The following is a 22,957-nucleotide window of genomic DNA, read 5'->3' on the forward strand; positions in this document are numbered from 1 at the left end:
GCAGCCGAGCCGTCGTAGAAATTAACCATTGAAGTTACGTGAGTAGTATAGACTGCCTAAGCGAGTGCTATGTGTGTGCTAGTTACTATGCACAGCCGCTAACATTAACAGTAGCATTAGCTTTGTGCTAATGTTAGCTTGCCGTTTAACCTTGTGACGTGAAATGCGTCGCGTTGGGACGGCTCCAGGTCCGGCACACTTTGTGGTACACTTTGTCCTGGTCAACAGAAAGTAGTTAACACCCGGTGTGAAAGACTTTGTCAGACCTGCACGTATTTTTTTAACTTGTACTATATAGGTTGGCTTCCAGCTTGATTATACTTGTCGCCATGCATATTAAAAAAAAGACGATAGCCACTTTAAAGCAGTTTGACGTTGGAAACAAGCTCTCATTTCTACCGGTGCTGCCCAAAGCGTCCGTACTGATCCCACTGTTTGTGAGGAACGGAGAGCTGTACACCTGGATGACCCTGCGCTCAAAAGAGGTAGCCCGAATGAATGTCAGTTGAGTGAAGGGTTTATATGTCTAACTCAACTTTTGATTGACGTGTGTGTGTAGCTGCGGACCAGCGGTGGTGAGGTGTGTTTCCCTGGAGGGAAGAGGGACCCCAGTGACAAGGATGATGCAGACACAGCTCTGAGAGAGGCAGAGGAGGAGATAGGTCTACCACCAGATGAGGTTCAGGTTGTTTGTAGACTCTTCCCTGTCATCAGTAAGGTAGGACAGTAAAAACCTCACCTTTCAGGGCATCGGCTGCGTTGGATCCATCTTTTTCTAATGTTACCACCTCCTGTCTCCATCTCTTTTGACAGAGTGGTCTGCTGGTGACCCCAGTGATTGGCTTCATAGAGGAGTCGTTTTGTCCCAGTCCTAACCCAGCTGAGGTCAGTGCTGTGTTCCCAGTCCCCCTGGACTTCTTCACCAGTGAGAAGGACCACTATGCTGCCCACGGTGCTGCTGGGATGGTGGGGCCGTTGCACTCTTTTCATTTTGTGGATCCTGATTCGGGAACCCAGTATTGCATATGGGGACTGACTGCCATGCTGGCCATACTGGTTGCTGCCCTTGCTCTCAGGAAAAAACCTGAGTTTGATGTTGGTTTTAACTCTGAGGATCCATCATCTTTCTTCCAACAGATCCTGCATAGAAGAATTAGTAAACTATGACCAGCTGATTTCCTGATGTTAGCAATCTAGTCATTTGTACCAATATATTGTAAATGAAGCCACATTTGTTGCATGACTTGTGTATTAATTTACTACTTTGTGAGAATAAGAGTGCAATGTGAAACTTGACCTACATGCAGTATTTTTATTTAAAGAGATAAATAGAAAAACTTTTTGGGGCTTCGTATAACGAGTGCATCTAAATCTTAGAGGAGGAGACAAAAAGACGCAAATCAAGAGTCTTAAGTTTTTATTAATTCATTTAATGTAGCAGCAGGATTACAGATATAAACAGAAGAGTATACAAATGTCCAGACCAAGGCAAAATACATGTTAATAATAGTTAAGATGTATGATAACACACTGGGGTTGACCTTTATCCCGACTGCAGGGTCTTAAGGCTAGATACTAAAGCTCAAGCTACACAGAACGGATACAACAGAACTGTTGGAGAATGTGAAATAGATAGTGAACTAGGAAAAGTGAGCAAACTGATTACACACAAGATACAGCTCACACTATTGGCAATTAACAGTTAATTTATCATGGTTGCTCCTTTTGATCAAGCATTTCACAGCAACAATAGTAATGTTGACAAGCACATCAACACAAGAAAGCTCTCCATAAAACAATCTCCACTGTCTCGTCCCTTTTACCTCACATGTACAAATCTCATGAGGCATGGAAAAAAAAACAATTTCAACAGAAAATAAAGTTGACAATTCACTGGTGAAGCTGCACAATATTTTGTTGAGAGTACTCACTCTGATATCTTGCGATGGATTTCCAAACAGAAAATGTTCAAAAAAATATGCAATGGGCTGTGGTTATGCTTGTGTTTAGAAATAAAAATTCAATCACTGAAAAGTGTCCTGATGTTAAACAGTCCTAGAGAATAAAAAGGACGTGGAGCCAAATAGCAGTGACACAAAAGGGACACCAGTAAACACAGCAGAGTAACAGTTAAGTTATCAAGGCACACAAAGTTCTGTTGAAAGCATCACAATTGAAATTCAAGATACCCCTGCAGTATATTTGACATTTAAATATACATGGATATTCATTTACATGACTGAAGGACAAAAAACAATATTGTGTAAAGATTTGTGTGCTATCTTCACTGCCATTAAATTCCTGTTTCACGTGGTTTCTTTCAGGTGGAAGTGGCTATTTGAAGAGTCAGACTGAGCATCCTGGATTGCTCGAAATGAAAACGACTGGACATGAAAACATGAAATTACGCCTCAATCCAAGACAAAATCTGACAAACGTACAGTGATACAAATGACATTTGGTGCCACCCCACCCATCCCCTCTGCCTCAAAATATATGTTCTCTAAAACTGTAATTGGTCCGATGTTAGATGTAGAGCAAGCTCTAAGTCCACACCATGAGGTAAAACTTACATTCATGAAACTGAAGTCACAGGTTGGCTTTCTGTGTTGGTATGGCTTTAAGAGGCATTACTGTTCCGCACTTCTTCTGCAAACATCATGTGCTCTTAACTCCCCTACCCAAGAGGAATGGAATGCTTGGAAACATCACTACTGCGCTCTAACCCGACCTACAGTTAATGGATGAGTCAAAGTGCCATTTGAGATGCATGACATTAAAAAATAAAAATAAAGTAAAAACACACACAAGAAACCTAGCCCATGTATTACATTATACAGGTTGGGTAAAGTCAATGTTAAAACAGTAGAATTAAGTTCTAACATATCTGCATGATGTCCACTTAATTACATTTCTAATTTCAAACATGTCACAATAAACCTGCGCTTCATGTCAGGGAACCATACCAGCAATGATATTCTGTGCTATGATGAACATCAACCAAAACGTTTAGTTTTACAAAAATACTCTACATTTTGATACATGGATACAAAAGTCTAAAAAAGATAAGTTACTTTAAAATGGATCACTAACAGCCGCAGGACAAAATAGTATGACTATGAAAATGTAAACAAATGCATGTGAGCAATGCTATTTTAACGTTTGAATTATTCTCAAAGGTTGGCTTTCTGATAACGCCAAATTGGCTACTGTTGTAGATATGGAAAGTACAGCAGTGTTATTTTGCATCAAAAAATAGAGTAATGTAATGAGAAACGTATCAAATTGGTGGAAATGTTGATGAGAGTTTAACTGATCCATGAAACAAAGTACCTTTACATGTCGTTTAGAAATCTTGTACTTGAACAAAACATGCTGAATTGTTATCCATGTAAGAGCTGCATAATTTAAAACGAGTAAATACAAATGAGTAAACATCATGAGGGCATTTGCAGGGACAAGTATGAGACAAGATGACGACGATTCACAACAGGAGCTTTGGTATGCCTGGGTGCACTCCAGTCTGACCCCACAACAACAGCCAGCTCTCTCGACTCGACTCTGCTTCAAAACAAACAAATGATGTCAGCGCTATTGATATAAGTATAAACTGTTATGTACTAACGTCACATCAGAAGTGCCCATCACTCCTGTACATAGCACCATAGATTGAATCAAAATGGCGGCCTCTATGTAACAGAGATTTCATTTACCAGTGAGCCCCTGTTCACAACACAAGGGACGGGTACTGGATGCCAACTTCACATGGCACCAGCCTGCACACGGTACCAACACTGAGACAAAAACTTAAATATTTAACACAACACAAGGTAAAACAGTCTCAAGTGACAGACTGAACAGTAAATAGTACAAATAGCATACGATGAAAATCCTTCATTTCAATTCACAAACTAAATGGATCAGTATTTTCGGTGTTTTGTCAGTGTGTAAAACACGAAGGCCTTCTTACCACCCCAACACTGAAAAATGACAATGCTTTTGTGGGAATGGCTTCATTTTTTTTTTCTTTTTTGGACAGACTTGACTGGACCACTGAGACTGAATACAAAGAGGAATTCAACAGTGAGCAGACGTTCTATACAAAGTTGTCCTAGACCTCAAAAATATTCAGACATGACAAAATGTAAAAATGCTTGGTTAAGATGTGTTTACCTTTACAAAGACAACTGCTTTATGTTATTTTTTTTCCTTGTTTTTGTTTTTTTTTCTTGTTTTTTAACTGGACGTTTCCAAGTACAAATTCAGCTGGGTCAGTAGAGAGCTGTGGACGGATATAAGGATTAGCTAGAGGTTATAAAGTGCTTGAGATAAAATGTTTATAAAACCACACAACACTCCATTTTCACTAGTGGAAAGTTTCTTTCTATCCACATTAAATTGGTAAAGGTTACCAACTTCTTCAAAACAAAAAGATACACACACTACATAGTTGAATGCTTCTTAAAATTTCACCAAGAAAAGCATCTGCAAACCCAGTAATGAGGCCTGAACGTATAAAAACACTTGGAGGTGCCAAAAACGAAAGGCCGAGTCACATTATTCTCCAGGTTGAATCTCATTTGCGAGTGTTTTAAAAGTCCCTTATCTTTCTGCACACGGGGGAATCCACTGCAATACCACAATGTATTGATACCCATTTTGGTGAGCGAGTTAATTTCATTTTTGTGGAGTTGATATCAATATTTAACTCTCCTCCCGATACGAGTCTGCTCGGGTGCAGACGTCAGCCATGCCAGCAAACATGATGGAGGCAAAACATTCTACAAATGTACTTCATTTAATGGTCTTTACTCTTAGAGTAGATTTTTGTCAAATTGTTGACAAATGCAAACACATGGTTTAATTAATCGCAAAAAAAAAACTACTACTTCATCCATGAAGTTTAAATTAAGTGGCTGAGACGTTATGTCATCCCTGTTTGTATGCCAGGTTCCACTGGCGCGCCACGTGACGGACAGACAAAAGCACATCTCACAGTCTCGGCCTCTCAGGATGAAGCGAAGGCTTTGAGTTCACACACTCACAAAATGAGATTCAGCCTATATCTGACACTTATGTGCAATCTGTTATTCACTCCATGGCTGGCTGTTTTATCTACTCTGCCTGCTCTTACAGACTCATCTCCATCACATTACTATTCCCCTGTTTCCCTGTCACTGACATTCTTTGTCCCTTTCCAGTTTTTCCACCAAACCTGGCAGGTTTTTATCATCATCTCTTAGGCTCACATTTTTAAAACACCAACAAAACACTGCATTTCTGAGACTGGATAAAGCAGTTATTACAGGCCTCTCTGATCCTGCAAGAGGGGTAATAACAAAGGCGGATTCATCAATTCAAGGACAATGGATGTATGAGGATTATTTATAAATATTCCATAAAAACAAGTAGTTATATGGGATTATAACTTGGGTTTTAGGTAAAAGGGGCATTTAATTCTTAATTTTTTTAAACTTTCTTAGTTTTGTGGAATTGGCACAAAAACACCACCTACCGCCACTCTGTTGGTGCAAGGATGTATAACTTTCGGCTATATATCACTCACTCTCCTTAGTGCCCACGTGGTCCAAACATTTCTCACTGCTTTTGTAAGGTTTCCAGTATGTCCTCAATTTTATCCATGTTGGACGATGCAGATATTGATGCCTGCAACTGATTCTGTAAGCTGCTCTGTATCTGTGTCTGTAGATTGGTCTGCATTGGAGTTGGCAGGCTTGTTTCTATGGTTGCCTGCAAACTGGACTGCAGAGCTGTTTGTGTGTTTGTCTGCATTGCGTTCTGTAGGCTAGTCTGAATGGCGTTCTCTAAGCTGGACTGCATTTGTGCCTGAAGGGTGTTCTGTAAGCTGCTGTGCATGGTGGCCGGCATTGAGGGGGCAGCTTGGGCCATGGGCTGGTCCAGCAGAGGCTGCATGTGACTGGAGTTCTGGGGCTGGCTCTGAGCAGGCAGGGTGGGTCCGGAGGAATTGAGCAGCTGGGGCGAATCTGGGAGGAAGAAAAAATGGACATAAATACTCTAATGAAACAGTAGGTAAACATTGCGACATTGGAGCAACTCAGGAAGCATTTGGAGGCGTACATCTGAAGAATTCAACACAGACCAAAATCATCTTACCATTCTGGATGCCAAACACAAACAGGTTGGCCTGTCCTTGTGGAGCCACATTCCCACCCACAGTTGTCTGAAAAAGCTGTTCTGGAGGCTGCTGGCCAGGGTTGGCTACCACACCCACACCACCCTGTACCACAAAGATGGTTGTGCCAGGGGCTGGAGCCTGGTTGTTCAGCTCCTGTGAGCCAATACTGCTCTGCAGGCTGGACAGAGATGTCTGTGGCAGAAAAAGCTCCACGGGTTGACTGTTCGGGATGCTGCTCGAACTTGGGCCCACTTGCATTGGCTGCTGCTCCTGGAACAGGCTCTGCTGTTGGTTCTCAGTGGATGTCGAGTTGCTGCCTGACGAGCTCTGGTCTTGGAAGGACATGGGCTCTGCTGGGTCTGGCTGGGGGATTCCAACGCTAATGCTCCCCATAGGGGAAGGGCCTTGGGTCTGGGTGCTGAAGAGAATAGTTGGGGGAATAGCCTGTGGGTTTAGATCTGTTGTGCAGAGAAGCAGACCTGTCTGCTGGGGTGGGGGCAGCTGGCTCTGGGGGACAGGGGTAGCCTGTGAGTGGTTTGGGATACTTTGGAACAAGGAACCCTGCTGGCCCATTGGAAGCTGTGGTGTCTGTTGTTGGTTCTGCTGTGGAGACTGCTGCTGCTCCATGGGGGTGCTCTGTTGCTGCATTTGGGAAAGCTGAGCTTGGGGTTGGTTCTGAAACATCGCAACAGACTGGGGCTGGTTGGATGTCTCCATGGAGGAGATGAATGCCAGCTGCTGCTGCTGCTGGGGCTGGGGCTGAGGATTTGGGGACAGGTATAGGGTTGACCCTGTTGACTGCTGCTCTGAGTTTAGACTGCCACTAGTCAGGACAGTCAGCGTATTCTGGAGCAGGGCGGCCTGGACCTGCTGTTGGGAGCCCTGGGTCTCAGCCAGGGGTCTGGGCGATTGGAAGAGCTGCTGTGGGGGAGATGTGTGGGATGGGGGCTGTGTTGGGAAGCTGGTCTGAATGGTGAGCAGATCTCCAGCCTGCTGAAGGAGGGACACTGGCTGCTGTACTTGGGGGGAAGAGTGGATTGGGGGCTGAAGCAGCTCAGCTTGAAGCTGCTGCTGTAAATTCTCTAAGACCTGCTGCTCTTGCAGTTGTTGCTGCTGTTGTAAGTTGCTCAGTGTTTGATTTTGCTGCTGTTGCTGCTGCTGTTGTAGCTGATGTTGTTGTAAATTGGTGAGTATTTGATTTTGTTGTTGCTGATCCTGAAGCTGGATGTTGTTAAGGACTTGCTGTTGCTGATTTTGTTGCAACTGTTGTTGCTGCTGTTGAATATTCTCCATGATTTGCTGCTGCTGTTGCTGCTGCAGTTGCTGTTGGTCTTGTGACTGTAATATAAGTTGTTGTTGGATCTGTATGGTGCCAAGAACTTGCTGTTGTTGTTGCTGTAAGTGTTGCTGTTGTTGTTGATGCTGAAGGTTACCAAGGATTTGCTGTTGTTGCTGCAGTTGTTGATGCTGTTGAAACTGTTGCTGTATTTGTTGTTGTTGTTGTTGTTGTTGTTGTTGTTGCTGCTGCTGCTGCTGCTGCTGTTGCTGTTGTATCTGTAGCTGTTGCTGTGTGGAAAGTGAATTATCTGTGGTTCCCAATCTAAGGCTATTCATGTTCTCCTGGACGTGCTGTTGAAGGGATTCTGCAGAGGACGTGGGGCTGTACAGTACAGAGTTCAGCTGCTGCTGGGCTACAGCCGCCTCCAACACCTGCTGAAGCGTAGTGTTACCTTCAGCCTGTAGCTCCCGTACTGCTCTCTCCAGCTGGGCCACCCCTTCCTGCGGGAACAGGGGAACCTGTGACTGTTGTGGCTGCGGCTGAGAAGGAGTTGCTATCTGGGGCATGGCCACGACCACGACCCCTCCACTATTATTGGTACTCTCAGGAGGCAAGCTGTCCTGAGGGTCTCTGAGGAATTGCTGAGGGACTTCGGGTGTCACAGGAGGTATTGTAGTATCTCCCGACACTGGGAAGGGGGCAATCTCTTGCTTTTGTATGGTGCTAAGAGACTCTAGGCTAGGGAAGACAGGGGGCGCTTGGGGAAGCTCCACGTCTTCAGGTTGTAGGGGCATTGGGCTCTGAAAGGACTCTGCGCCTGGATGAGGACTAGAGCTGAGCTCCAGGGTCTGCTGCACTGAGACAAGAGGGTCAGGCTAAGAAAAGAGAGGAATCAAAAATGTTACAAACTGCAGTTCTGAAGTAGATATTTTGATTCCTCTGTTTTGAAAATGAATGTTGTCTTACCTTAAAGACATCTGTGGGCGGTGGATTGCTAGATACTTCCATTGGTGTGTCCTCTTGCCGTTTGGAAGGCTGACTAGAGCAGTGAGTTTGCTCAGAAGATACAGATTTGATCTGGCCATCAAATATACACGTCGTGACCAGGGAAGGTCCCTCTGTTTTTACTGGCCGGACATTTGAGTTATCACCTGAGGATGAGACTGAAGAGTGAGATGAAGTTTTCACATTTTATTAAGCTATGATGGTGTATTGTGATTGAAGTTTTTGTTATAAGACAGTGAGACATTCTGGCATTTTAGAACTACTGAAACCTTTAACCCTTCTTTTAAGGGCACAACAGCCAGATCAAGACAGGGTATGCCAAACTAGCCGTGTCATAGAAGGGGCATTACAGCCATTTGGTGTAGTATAATTCCTGCCCTGATATAATATGGTCATAGTATTTTAAAAACTGTATTACCATGTTAGCTATAATCATGCACTTCTTACCAGATTGCCTACAAGACGAATGTGGGCTGAAGATTTTGAACTAAGTGACCACTGCACTTGCTAGTAGCTCTACCTGAGTCTGGAGTGTAGGTGAAGGTCTGGGCGTCATGTGATCTACCAGCATTGGTCATCACAAAGATTCCCACAGAAACTGGAGAAGTGATTAACTGGTTGTGGAACGGAGGAACTGTCACTATCAAATGGTTCTGGAAAACAGAAAATCGAATAGGCAAATCACAATTTTAATAAAATCTCATCAAGAGTATGGTCAACACAAGCAAGCAGGTTTGACACAGCAGTTTATACTGTTCAAGGAGAAACAGAAGTACATCATTCAGCTGCATTTACCTGATGAAAAAGGTCCATGTCAATCTTTGCCTCGGCTTGCCAAGAATTATCATCTACAAATACAACAACAAATATTCTTTCATTCTTCCATCCATCAGAGGTTTACATGCACAAACCCATATCCACATGAATTACACTGAGATACAACTAAAAGCAACACAGAAAACACAAATCTCGCTGCATCACCTGCAATGTTCTCCTGAAAAATAACTTTGGTTCCTTTGAGGAAGTTCTTTCCAATGATAAAAACCTCCTCTCCTCCTCTCACTGAGCAGCTGTGAAGACTCTTCTTGAGGATCTCTGGCACTCCTGCTGGCTGGGCTGGAGAATGACAGAAGAATCAAAGAATGAAAACTCACAATGACAGCTGGACAAGCGTTTGCCAAGGGCACATGGAAGACAAAAACAAACAAACAAAAAGGTCTGATAAGACCAAAACAGAGCTCTATGGCCATCATCCTTAATGCAATGTTTGAGCCAAACACGACAAATCACTGGAAACACACCATCCCCCAGCATTTAGCCTTGTGATGCCTGTTTGTAGCTTCAGGCTGATGTTGACTGTTTTTTTTTTAATTGATGTTGTGCCTGAACTACTCACTGCACAGGATGGGTGATGAAGGGACCTGTAGAGTAACGACTGATCCATCAGGTTGGGGGATGTTGACTCTGAAGGCCAGCCTGGCACGTGTGCTCTTCTTCTTGGATCCTGCCACACCGATACGGGCCTCAACATCTGCATTACGTAGCTTCAGAATTCCTACACAGTCCACCCTGTAGAAACACAGAGGATGGTGGATACACAACAAATACACTACGTGCTGAGAGTACTAACTGATCCCGACTTATCAACAAAACACCACAACCCCTTACGCAAGTGTCATGTCATTGCTGGGCTCCAGAGGGATCTCAATAACAGTGGTGCCATCTATGTCCACCTCCTTGCAGGCAGTGGTGTTGCGCCCCGTCACTCTGCATGCCTGGTAGAAACCGTGAGGCTTCACTCTGCCTGCATCATTCGCTACGAACACCTGCAGCACAACTGGTTCACTCACACCCTCCAACTGGGGACAAAAAGAAATTGTGTGTAAATAACTTGACCTTCACAAATAATAGAAAACACAGTCAGTAATTAAGTTGTGTTAAGGTCAAAGCACACCGTTCATGGAGTAATTGTGAAATGCATAGAGTGAAGCTTCCTTACTGAAGCATCCATGTTAAGCAATGAGAGTGCCATGAAAACTGAGCATTCTGAGAAGTGCAATGTAATGTGTGGATGTTTGCCAGAGTTGCCAGAAAGCGTCAGATCTATTTTCTCTCCCTGCATGGATCTCACAAAAGCATACAAGGAAAATGCACTGCAAATGGGAAACTTTCGATTACATCACAAAAAACACATGAATTTGTTCAAAAATAAACTTTCTAGCATTTTTACTTTTGTTATTACACAATACATGTGCACTTATGAATTTCAGGGTCATTTCGTTGAGTGCTTCACACTTTACAAGCAATAACAGCTGGAAGCTGCTCAGCACAGCCACAGTTTTATCTGCTGGCCACTAAGCAGCCCCAGTGGAGCAGTCGAGGGCTAAGCGCCTTATTAATGAATGAAGGCCTCAATTCCCTGCCAAATTTATCAGTAAAAAGTAAAGTTACTCTAGGATGGTCTGGTTTTCAATTTTTTGCCCTCCGCTCGGTTGTTGATTTGTCAAAGAATGATGTGCTTGTGGGTATTAGTTAACGAGTGAATGCTTCTGAAGTGCCTGAACTGGTATGAGCATTCTCTTGCATTGTGCAGCACTAAACACTCCCTGCCCTGCATATTTTTGGCCTTATCGTCCAATTCCAGCTTAGGTGCTCTATTTTTCCTGTGTCAAGAAACAGTCTGTGTCAAACCTTGACAGTGGGGAATCCCTGCTGCGTGCGGTCTTTGACAGAACCTCTGCTGCCCTCGGTCAGATAGCGAGCTCTGTGCTGGGTCTCTGGCTGCACCAGGATCTTTAGCTCCTTCCCATCACTCCTCTGGTGGAACTGAGCAGACAGTGACCCACCTTTCACTGCAGTCCCTGACTCAAGCGAGCTGCAGGGCAACGAAAATCACATGATGACATTAAAACTACTTCCAGAAATTTACTTACACCAAACACAACTCACTTAAATGTTTTTCAGTGTATTCCTATGGAGACACATGGGTACTTGAGTTAAAAGGCAGACAGAATATACAAGAAAAGGCAAAAGGGTCACCCCACCTGGCTATGGGACTGGTCTTGTCTGTGCTCAGCTGGGATAGGACAAAGTGCGGGGCCTTGGCGCTGTCGGCATCAAACACATCCATGCTGTCATCCAGAGGAGCTGGCTTGGGGCCAGGCCGCTGGCGAGGGGTGCGTTTTCTAGACTTGCGCGGCACCTCCGTATTGTCGTTATAGGAGATGGAGCTGATCAAGCTGAAGTTGGAGAGGGAGTCATCAGCCCACATGCTGCTGCTGTGCTCTGAGTCTGGACCTGCTGGACCAGGTACAGCGGGCTCCTCCTGGCAAGACATCTGGCTGTCGTCAAACAGATCCTCAGGTGGCGGGGATATGCTCAACACAGGCCTCCGTTTTGACGGGGTGTTCTGAGGCTGCTGGACTCCTAGCCCTGACAACACTCCTGACCCTACGTCTCCTGTTGCAGTGTTTGCTCCACTGTTGCCTCTGCTGGGGGCAGATACGGCACCCTCCAAGCTTTGCATCTCTGAAGCTCCAGCTCCATCCCCTCCGGTGGAGTGGACATGCTGGGGAACCTTGAGATGGTCTGAGGATGAGGTAGAGGAGCCAGTGGATGGGACTCCTATGGCCAGGGAGGAAGAGGCAGAGGGGCTGGAGGTGGAGGAGGTGGCATCTGTAGTAGCATATACAGGTAAACAAGTTAGTGCAGATGTTCAGCACAGAGCAGGCTAGCAGTCCCATTCAAGCAGCTGAATTTGTGCATGATTTGTATTGATTTCCCCTCTTCCCAACTCTAATTTCAACAGACTGTTGTGGGTTATATGCTCTCACTGTGCATGCGAGAGCCGTCAAGCATTGATCAAATATTCTGAAGTTAAAGTTGAGAAGGGTACTATAGGTCCCACAATGTTTTGATTCCTACAAAACCTTTCTCAATTAAAATCAATGTGACAAAACTGACATGCTTTGTTTACAAAAACAAAAGCAAGCTACAAATTGTTACATACACATTGCCAGAAAGAAACATAACAAAATCTGGTCAAACTTTCTTGAACAGCCAAATCTGCAAGCTGGTAATGTGGCGCCAAATTAAATTTGCCAGGGTTACAGTACAGTTTGTGCAATGTGCATTCAGTAGTAAACAGTAGTTTGCGCATGCCAATTGGAAGATTTGGTTGGGACTGAGCGTAGCCATGGAGACAGAATAAACAAGCCTCTGACCTATGGAGCAGTGAACTGCAGACCATTTTATATGCAGACACTCCCTGCCTCAGAGGGAACTTCCTGCAATAAAAACGAGACAGCCAATGAGCAACAAGAGAGCTGATCATTCAAGATTCAACTTCTGTCAATCAGTAAATTGGATGAGTTAATACACTGAAGGAAGGAGTAACTCTTGAAGTTGATCATTTATAGACACTTTGAAGCATGTGTATTTGGTTAATGATGATCTGAAGGACATAACAGTAGTCATGCTTTTGATCAGCACTGCCTAGGGCCAGCTAGGTCAGACAGGATAGTTAACAGCGTTAACAAAAGCGCTCTCTTCAACATGACTGTTGACCAGTTAGTTTGCTGTCTGAATGAAACTCAAGACTAGAATTCTTCACAGTTATAGCAGATGTCGGCTGCCCTTAACCATGATCCAAGATCAGAACATATTCGTTTGGTTTTCTAAATGATATTTAAAAGACAGTCCAACGATTGTTAGGGGCAACTTCACTGTTTCATAAAGAGACAGAACCTTCATAAATACTGAAAACCTCAACTGCTTTGAAACATGGGAGTACATGAATCATTTAGCTGCAACCTCAAACACTTTGAAACTTCAATAAATTATCACATGACCTACTGCTATATGAGTGTATATAAGAGTATGTGTCAATGACAAATGTACATAGGCTGTTTCTGCTTTTGGCACTTGTTAAGGCATTTAAAAACAAAACCAAAGATTACTAACACCTTCGGAGAGAAAGTGCTAATACAGGCACATACACTGGAACACAATACAACATCATAGCATGAGGGATGTCTGAGATGACTGCTTCTGCCAAAGGACAGTATCTGGATCAGCAGTACTGGTTTTGCGGCATGGGTTTTTGCCGTAAATAGATGTCAAACTGCCTAAAAAGCCAACTGGGGAAAAAAGCATGAAGCACAAGCATCACAGAGAAAAGAGCTGCTGAAAAAAATGCGTGAAATGAGAAAAAAACAAGCTATGTTAGCATGCTGTTAATGCAAACTCAACATTACTTGGAGCTGCTATTCAGAGCTTTCCAGGAAAAGGGCACTGTGTATTACTTTCATTACACATAAGACACTGAGATTCTTAAATCACTGCTACTAGCATGGTATAGGCTAGCTAGATATTAATTACCATTGTTATTGTACGAGAAGATGGTCTAAATCTATGTTTTTAAAGGTATACTATGCAGGATTATCGTAAAAACAATGTATAGGCTCATCCAAAGTCATTACTTACGACTACTAGAAGTGTGTGGTGGTGTGTTTATCTGCAGATATTCTGCCCTCTGCCCATAATTTCTTACTATTTGGCTGTGTTCAGGACGTTTCTGGGTAACAACTTTTGGGCGGTGGGTGTGTAGGCCACAGCCAATAACAGCGCACAGGTCAAGTCAGACCATAAGAAGTACGCATCCTACAAATATCATGGTCACAGTGCTGAAAAACGCAAATCTTGCGAGGCGAAACGCTGAGAGAGCTCATTCCAAAAAGAGAGCGAATCAGGGGAGGGTGTTCACCCGCTGGTGAGCACTGAAGGAGACGATGGGGATGAAGAACAACATGGTACTGGCCTGTTTTCTGTTGGACAGGTGGATGCTCGTCGTTAGCTTAGTTTGCTTGCTAAAGTGTCGGCCTAATCATTAAAACAAATGTAACGTTACAAGAGTAGCCTGCAGCGTATGTACAAGCAGTGCACTTCTGATGCCGTCAAACTTGGGAGAAGGGGCCAAGTTTAAATGTTGTGTTTACAAACAGTAACCAACAATCCCTCCATAGTATACCTTTAAATATCTCTTTTCAGTTAATTAATTTTATAAAGTGTTACTGTTAGGTGAAGAGCTGCAGTTGCTGTGTGGGTGATTATCAAAGCCCCAACAACCTCTTCTCATAATAATGCTTGAATTGCAATAAAGATGCTGGTCACACACACATCTGAAGTACCTAACAGGTTCACCTAACACAGACAGCCCTAACTGGCACAATGACGCAACACATATTCACGAGTTGGTGGTTTCTTTAACATAGCACAATAATGGGAAAACTGACAATCCCGAGCATATATTCAAAAGTCCAACTGTACAACTCTGCCAACTCCCCTCAACTGGTACCACCATAGCTTTGTGGAACCAGCAAAATCCCTGGAATACCCAAGTAAAGTCAAATATGCCTTCACATGCCAGCGGTATTGGATAAAATAGAAATACTATACCAGCCCACATCAACTCAAACAGTCACAAATATCCATCGTCTCAGAAACTGGTGAAAGGGTGAAGTTGCCCCCACACACTGATACAAGGCCATATTAGTTTCTTCACCCCTACTGTCTTGGGGAATAGTTTGATAAGGGGAAACTGATCCCAGATCATGGTTTTCATGGACTGAGCAGGTAGCTCACCTGAGGCCAAGGCTGCAGAGGGGGGAGGTCCCGCCTCTCCCCCACTCTTCTGGCTCATGGTGGTTGGGTCTGTCTGGGTGGACGACGGCTGGAGCTGGAGCTCTTTGGGGAGGAGGTCATATACCGACTCTGTCATAAAGGATGAGCAGGAGAAGATAAATTAGGCTCTGAAAAACACAAATTAGATTTATTGTTGATTACAGTAACTACAAAAGGCTGTAGTGTAGTAACTACAAAAGGCTGTCCACTTTTCAAGCAGGAATTTTCTCATTGGAGTTTAGCAGTTCTGCCTTAAGTCTGTGCAGAAATGGAGCCCACTGAAATTATAAACCTTTAAGGTAAAATGATTCAACATTTTTCTAAAAGAGGACAGAGCAGCATCTGCCTTCACTGTCAGTTAATTTGAAATGCTGTTCTCACAAGATAAACCCCTTGAGCACCAAGGATACGAAATAATAAGAGGATACAAACATAAAACCTCAAGGGTTCCTTACAAGACAGCTTTTATATGTTGGCTTAAAAGTGAACCTAACGTAGAATTGCCTTAAGATGTAGTACCACTACTGACAGCCACACACTAGCTCAGAGTAAACAAACTGAATGCAAAAAGACCCAATTTTCTTTACAAAATGTAATATGTGAATACTTCATTTGACTTATTCGAATGTAATCCTGGTGGTAATAACAAAACTGGAAACCTGGGATGGGACTCAAAGTAAACCTGAGGCTCAATTTTTCTTCTACACATCTGCAGTCATCACTGAGACAACACAGGCTATCGTATGTTAACAAAATTAGCTTCCTAAGGGGCTTCGCGTAATAAGACCCACTGAGACATTCTTTGATATTCGATGTTATGGTGTTTCCTAGAAGACTATAATCAACCACTGCAACTACATCGGAGTAAACCACATTTGGTGGCTGCTAAACACATGATTAGGTAGTCTGGTTGCTAAGAAACAGGGATCCATCACCACCCTGACATGGATATTTCAGCTGTGCATCGGTGGCACCCAGCATGTGTAGTAGTCATCTGATACTCAGCTATGACTTTGCACCAGCAGAACGATGAAACTGACAAGACACATGATCTCGCACTTCTGTGACGTCAGTGCCGCTGTTCAGGGAGTGACAACACAGAGTCACGACAGGTCACACTAAGAACTAACACAGTACTCAAGCGAAACGAGCAAAACTTAACGCTCTGTTGCTTATCCACAGCAAATCTGTCTTTAAGGGACGGATCGCACAAAAATACAACTGAACTTGTTTATTCATCCAGGGGGCTTGGAGATAAAGCCTGCAGCAAATCAATTTACAACAGAGCTGGGTGGCAGTAGGTATGAGGTGCTCAATGTGCCAAAAAATTACATTTGCCATCATTTATGTTTCTTTTTAAATATGAAACATCTGTATAAGGCTTGGCCAATGGCCCACATGATAAACTTTCACTGTCTTGAAGCAAACAGCAAAGTCTGCATGATCCCCTCTATAACCCTCCTTCTGCGTCTGCTGTGCTTTTTTTCACGGTGTGAAGAGAGAGTCTTTGTGTATGGATGTATCACAGATTGACTGGCAACCCGGCATGACCTCAGTCTTGACTATTACCCCTTTCACACAGGAGATGTGTGTATGATGTGAGTCTTCTGAGTGCGTGTTCAAACCGCCGGGAACCCATTCATATGCAACGAAGAGCATTCACATATGAACCAGTGCCATCGCCATTCACAGACTCACACCACATCTGCAGCAGTGGCCTAAAAACCAATCACAGTGACCAATCTCGTCACTGTGATTTTGCAGTTCGATGGTAGGATTTAAATCAGTCACAATACTGACAGATATGGCCAATTTAATGGGCAATAAAGTAACCTGAATTTGAATGTTCTTACGTGTTAAACATGTTAAACCCATTCACTTTTATATTCTGTTTCAAATGAGGGAAAGAGGCTCCTGATCATACAATATACAATCATGTATAATTACATTATAAAATAGAGATAACAGAAGTGCTCATTCACTGAGTGGGGCATTTTCCAACTCAGCTCGGGTGGAAGGTCACATAATGTGCATTGACCAGATCAAAAGGAGAATAAACGGCACCCTCCCCGAGTGCCTGCATGTCACAGAGCCCACCCCGGCAAGGGAATGTACAAGATCAGGGGCATGTTACAGTGTCAATATGGGAGTTATGTCAATAACTCCATGAAACTTATCAACCATCAAAGTCAATGACAGAGATGACTGTTATTATATGTATTTACATGAGCATGAATAAGTTAGTATGCGTACATATCATATTTAGTGAATAAGTAACTATCCTAAACACATAAGGCTGATAATCAGCACAAACTGCTGCTCAATCATTCATGTTATCTGAGTATGTAAATGCACAGTCTGGATTTCATTCAGTGTTTTGAATGTACTCCTGCGCCGTGGACTGAACAGCATGCAAAACAGTGTTTGTCTATACAAACTGCGGTGTGGCTTGTGATGGTGGGAAATTAAACAATGAGCACAGCTTGGTGACTTCCTGCTACTGATACCACTGCAACATCTAAGTTTTAGTACCAATATCAAAACAACACTCTTGGTAACATACTTCCCTGCATACAAACACATCTCCCAACAACAACCTTTTCAGCTCAGGGAAAAAGCCAAAAATCTCAAATGCATGTGTTACTTGTTGTCAAACAGCACTGGTGCATAGAATTGACAATAGCATACAGGAAGAATCAGACTAACTGTTTGGTGCTCACTGTTGGTGCTTGGTGGTTTTTGATATTACGTCCTCACATTGTTTGGAATGTTTGGAACTCAAAAAGTGCTGAGCTTTGATCCAAAGCCTTAACTTCCTTAACTTGTGGACAGAAGAAGGTCCTTTCTCAAGGCACCCACACATCCTTGCAGTATGACAGGCCAAACACATGACAATTTGTGGTAAGAGAAACACCTTAATAAAACTGTATGACTGACAGAAGAGAGAAAAGCTTACTTTACAAGAGAAAATAAAAGGCTATTCTTGACTCAGATATTCCTCTGTTGAAAAGAGAGAAAAGTTGAACTTCCCGCTGTTCCCAGGTGAATACTGGACACTGATAAAGTTCAGGGAGTGGATTTTGGTGTTGGTCTCCATTTGCTTTTATAGAAGTCAGATGACATCTTTATAAGTTTGAGCACAGCTCTACGAGCTTATGCCCAAAAGTAGGTTGCAACACACTCGCCGACCAGGGGGTGGACTGACTTTAACCTACACTGAGAACAATTAAATTACCTCATCTCATAGTTATGCACTGCTCACATTGCACATGCCAAATGGCAAGGCCACCAGTCCATTTTTATTCTTTGCAGCTGGCTTGGGGCTAAGATGGGGGATGACAGATGAATAGACAATTCACGAGGCAATGTTTTTGTTTCGAATGAAAAAATATGCAGAGCAAGAATGTATCTCAGTGCCCGATAATGGCTGCTTTAATTACACTCTTGAACACAAAACAATATGCTCATGTCAGCATACAGACAAAGGACCTACTCACTGCACTCAAACCACAAAGAATGCCATTTTTGGCTGTTCGTACCATCTCTGTTTACCTTGAAACTGAATTACACTGGCAAGGAATGGCTGGAAATTCTATTAGATTATTCATGCGCCTGCTTATGTAGATCAGATGAATAAACCAGATCAGTGGTTCAACGTAAGGTACCACCCAATTACTAGTATGTACATGTAGTTTACATTTCCTTGACACTCTGACCTTTCCAAAACAAAAGCTGTGCGGTAGTCATCCTGGCCAGACATTATCCGCTGTACTAGCTTACAGAGGTGCAGTGAATAAACAAACACAAGCAGACATGAATGTGCCATTAAAAGTTATGAGGCAGGATGCTTTTAAAGGATTATTTCCAGAGGGGGGACTTTCATTTCTCCTCATATATCTCAGGTGATTGACAGTAAACAGAGCTTAATGGTTGCATGCACCGACATGAATACATGAATGAGTGATAAGTTCAAGAACAATGAAATAGCAATAGAACTAAACAAATATTAACTCAGATTTCATGTTTACCGTGATGATTTCGTAGGGGTGGTCTCACAATGACCAAAAAATGAATGACACACACAAATGCTTGTTCTGAAGCTGAATAAAATGAGCCTGCATTTCTCTTGGTTGGTTCAGTAGTATTTTTTCACAAAGTGCAAAAGACACCTATCCATGCAGATGATTTTGGTTTTATTATCCTTTTTTGAATGGCCATCTCTTAGATTTACACCTAGTGTCCACACTGCTCCAGCATTTCAGAACCCCTACAACTGAGACCTTTGGAAATGCAGCTGACCCCCGAAACTCAGGGATTTCATTATAGACTGGACAGGTGAAAGAGCAGAATTTTGGAAATGGAGACACCCCTGTTCGGCTCCTGAGTGAATCTGCTCAGTCATGACGTGTCCTTCCCTGATTCATCATGTGACCATTTCTGGAAGAAATAAAACAACCTCTATGTATCAATGACCCTTGACTGCCAGCAGTAAATTCAACATGGATAATAAATTAGAGGTGTTGCTGACCCTGTTGTCTATGCTAGCAGTTGTTGTGTAGTTAAATTCTGCATTTTATCATGCTACTGCTGCCTACATGCACAGGAGGCAAACACTGGCACGCACATGCCCAGTGTACGTGAATGGTCATGTGACTGTGTTAGTCTGGGCAGAGATTACTTCTGGTAAGGTGCAAGAACGAGATCGCTTTCGTTTTAAAATGCTGTTTTAAACTGAAAATGTATTAGTGTGGATGTAGCCTCAGTCTCACATAATGGAATCTAACCTAATCACTGACGCTGCAGCTTAAGTTTCTTACACTGATAAGATGATGAGAGACTTTTTTTCTCCGCTGATTGAGACAAAACTGTCTTTTTGGATCCTTTTATCATCTAAATGAAAACACTTGAGAGGGGGAGCAGGACAGAATACAAAATCACATTACGGTTAGAAAAAGAAAATACTGATGATGTAAAACACAGAACCCTTTAGCAAGCGCCAAAGCACGTTTTCCCTCCTATTGAATATTTCACAACAAAGACAAGCTTATTTTCTCTCACATACCTATGAGTTGGCATATTTTTGATGTAAATTACATAAATTGTTTTTTAAATTAAAATAAACCACACTCTTTCTCATGATGGATGTCAGTAATTATGCTATAGTGAATATGGCTATACAGCAGGAAAAAGTGTGAAAATCAAAGATGAGATGCATTAGGAATCTTCCATCTTGAATTAAAACTGAACTGAATCACGAGGCTCCCAGCAGAAAAGCCTTTTAATCTATAACAAGATTGTGCTGGTGTTAATAATTTAATGATAATTTTCTTTCAACATGTATTTTAAGCACAATAGCATTAAAAAAATATCTGATGTGGGTGACATTTATGTGATGTAATATGTGATGACGACGTAATATATGTTTGACTACCTTGTATTCCCCTTTTTGATTTATATTGACAAATAGTTAACACCAAGACATTTGTTTCAGTTTCAGTGCTGGAAGTTTTACAAATTCTAGAGGTACGTCCTTGTGCATCTGCTTATTATTACTATCAAGATTGATTTTCCACTTTAAAGGGATCAGGCTTCAGTAGGTCACTATTGAGGTTTCGCATTTGCATCATTCACAGCCAGAAAAACCATGAACTAAATGCTGCAATGTATTCTGGCAGGCCAAAATGCTACTTGGCCAGCTGACCTTTCTCTCCCTTAAAGTCTGATACACATGAGGCCTCCGAGAAGATCTTTGATGAGCACGTCTGCTACCTTGAACCCAACATGAGCACACACCCAATTACTGAGATATAAATAAACAGTCAACATGTGATACAGTGTGACCATATGGCAGACTCGACTGACCGTTTCAGGGTCACAGAGCAATGCTCTGCGCTAGCTCACGAGCATCCTAAACATATCAGCCCGACTGATGTGGACCAGCAGGTCCAACGGCAGGCAGGTACACATTATATTGGGTACAAATGCTATCATTGTTAACTACTAGTAATTACAATGTGGACAACACTAGAGAACAGGGGGCAAAATAACAGAGGGAGCCTGCTGTCCACCAGTGTCCCATCAAAATGCAAAATGCATAAATCCATGTGTCTCAGGTTACCACTTCAAGAGCAGTTCACAACAATACACCACGTACAAGGCTTGCTCATGAATAAGCAAAAGCATGAAAGCTGCCAGCGTTGAATAGCAGATTCGCAGGCTGGCAATTTCTTTACACATGAAGCTGATCCACTTGCTAACAGAGAGGAAACTAAGCTACAAAGTACTGCTGAAAGCCACTGCAGCTGCACTAACCCTGCTGACCACAACAAGAGGCAACTGTGTAGTTCCTGGATAATGCACCAACACCCTCCTAATAATAACATAACAGTTGGCTGACACGTGTCCCAAGGATATAACAGAGGGGATAAATGTTGGCACTGAATTAGTGGTCGCGGCCCCAGTGACCCTTTATCCTGACGGGGAGAATATCGTGAGCTTTCAAGCGCCAGTAACTACATTCTTTCTGTGAAACTGGAGAATGTGAGACAGACAACTCTGGCTCAATTCCACCCATAAACAAAAACAACAGACGGGCGGTCAACTACACAAGAATAAACAAAACGACACACATGTACTATATTTCGTGCTTCTCTCGCGATATAAACATGCATTCTCTCTCTCTCTCTGCCACACACACACAGACACACACAGACACACACACACACACACACACACACACACACACCTCTGCAGAATCCGACCAAGACTTTAGACGTTAAACCCCTGAACAATGTGGTGGCTGGAGAGCGACCTCACGTAGCTGTGGCTGGCTAATAGTATGCACCTAATACACTGCTAGCCATCAGCCCACTAACAAAATGACAAATCTAATCACATCGATGTGATCTCACGTGTCATTGGTCTAATTAAACGAGCAACCAAGCGTACCACGGTCTTCCACGCATTGTGACATGGACAGCTAACCAGCCAGGTAGCCACTCGCCAATGCACAAGCCAAATGCAGCTAACTAACTAAGCTAGCGAGGCTGGCTAACGACAGAAAAGAAGCTAACTACTGCTAGCTAGCAGCTTAACATGAGCTCCTAAGACATTCATTTTGCTTGCGATTAAACCAGGATAGAACGGGCTGATGTCATCATAGCAACCTTTATTTAGCAAAATCTTACCTTTTGAGTATAGAGATTTAGGGGAATTGAGGTCGAGATCCGAGCTAAGGAGGGATATAAAATCAGAGGGCATCGCAGCGCTTCATCGAGGGGAGGGGAAGCGGACACTCTTTAGAAGAAACGAAGTCAGCAGCTTTAGGCCAATAAATATTGCGTTTTACAAGCGGAATGTTTTAATACACAGGGTATAAATATCGAAACAATCTTAAGGCGACAAAAACAAAACTTTCAATATCAAAAAACCGCTAGCGAGCACGTCTCACGTTAGCGTGTATGTCTTTGCTGAGAGGAGACACAAACACACACACTTGCCTACAGTTGGTCGGCCCACCCCCTAGTCCCTCCCCCCTCCGCCGCCCAGGGGCATGCGCTGTGGCCGGGTGAGATTCACTGAAGCTCCGATCACACAGGGAAGCAGTGTCAGTACATCACCTGGGTTATTCTTATTATTGCAGGTCGTTTGTATCTGACACAGCTGTTATTTTACACCTTGGGTAAATGGAGCAGATGTGGCACCAAGGCTGAATCAGTTCCAAGTGACTTGGAATGGCACACACACTTCTCAGGTTCCCTGAATCTTGAATGTTTAAAGAGGTCCTGCCTTCTCCATATTATATGGTGTTTCACCCTCCATAATAGGTATCTTCT

General features: G+C 43.1%; 2 protein-coding genes across 4 annotated transcripts; one reads left to right on the forward strand and one right to left on the reverse strand.

Moving 5' to 3' along the window:
* Positions 1-3: 3 nt before the first annotated feature.
* nudt7 (nudix (nucleoside diphosphate linked moiety X)-type motif 7) lies at positions 4-2,777 on the forward strand. Its single transcript, XM_041938936.1, has 3 exons — positions 4-485; positions 560-718; positions 814-2,777. Exons 1-3 carry the CDS (start codon positions 330-332, stop codon positions 1,165-1,167), a joined length of 669 nt encoding a protein of 222 aa, XP_041794870.1. The 5' UTR covers positions 4-329; the 3' UTR covers positions 1,168-2,777.
* nfat5a (nuclear factor of activated T cells 5a) lies at positions 1,409-22,559 on the reverse strand. 3 transcript variants are annotated; one of them, XM_041938933.1, is made up of 12 exons: positions 22,310-22,559; positions 15,084-15,212; positions 11,486-12,116; positions 11,133-11,316; positions 10,110-10,300; positions 9,838-10,010; positions 9,423-9,557; positions 9,237-9,289; positions 8,962-9,094; positions 8,403-8,587; positions 6,136-8,311; positions 1,409-6,005 (listed from the first exon to the last, which is right to left on the reverse strand). In XM_041938933.1, the coding sequence occupies exons 1-12, from the start codon at positions 22,380-22,382 to the stop codon at positions 5,599-5,601; spliced, it is 4,470 nt and encodes a 1,489-aa protein (XP_041794867.1). In that variant the 5' UTR covers positions 22,383-22,559; the 3' UTR covers positions 1,409-5,598. The 3 variants fall into 3 exon arrangements, with proteins under 3 accessions (XP_041794867.1, XP_041794865.1, XP_041794868.1); XM_041938931.1 differs by having other exon boundaries at positions 8,403-8,599; XM_041938934.1 differs by lacking the exons at positions 15,084-15,212; positions 22,310-22,559 and adding an exon at positions 12,665-12,730 and having other exon boundaries at positions 8,403-8,599.
* Between the last annotated feature and the right edge of the window lie 398 nt (positions 22,560-22,957).

The sequence above is a fragment of the Chelmon rostratus genome, chromosome 6, assembly GCF_017976325.1.
Source record: "Chelmon rostratus isolate fCheRos1 chromosome 6, fCheRos1.pri, whole genome shotgun sequence".
Classification (NCBI taxonomy): Eukaryota; Metazoa; Chordata; class Actinopteri; order Chaetodontiformes; family Chaetodontidae; genus Chelmon; species Chelmon rostratus.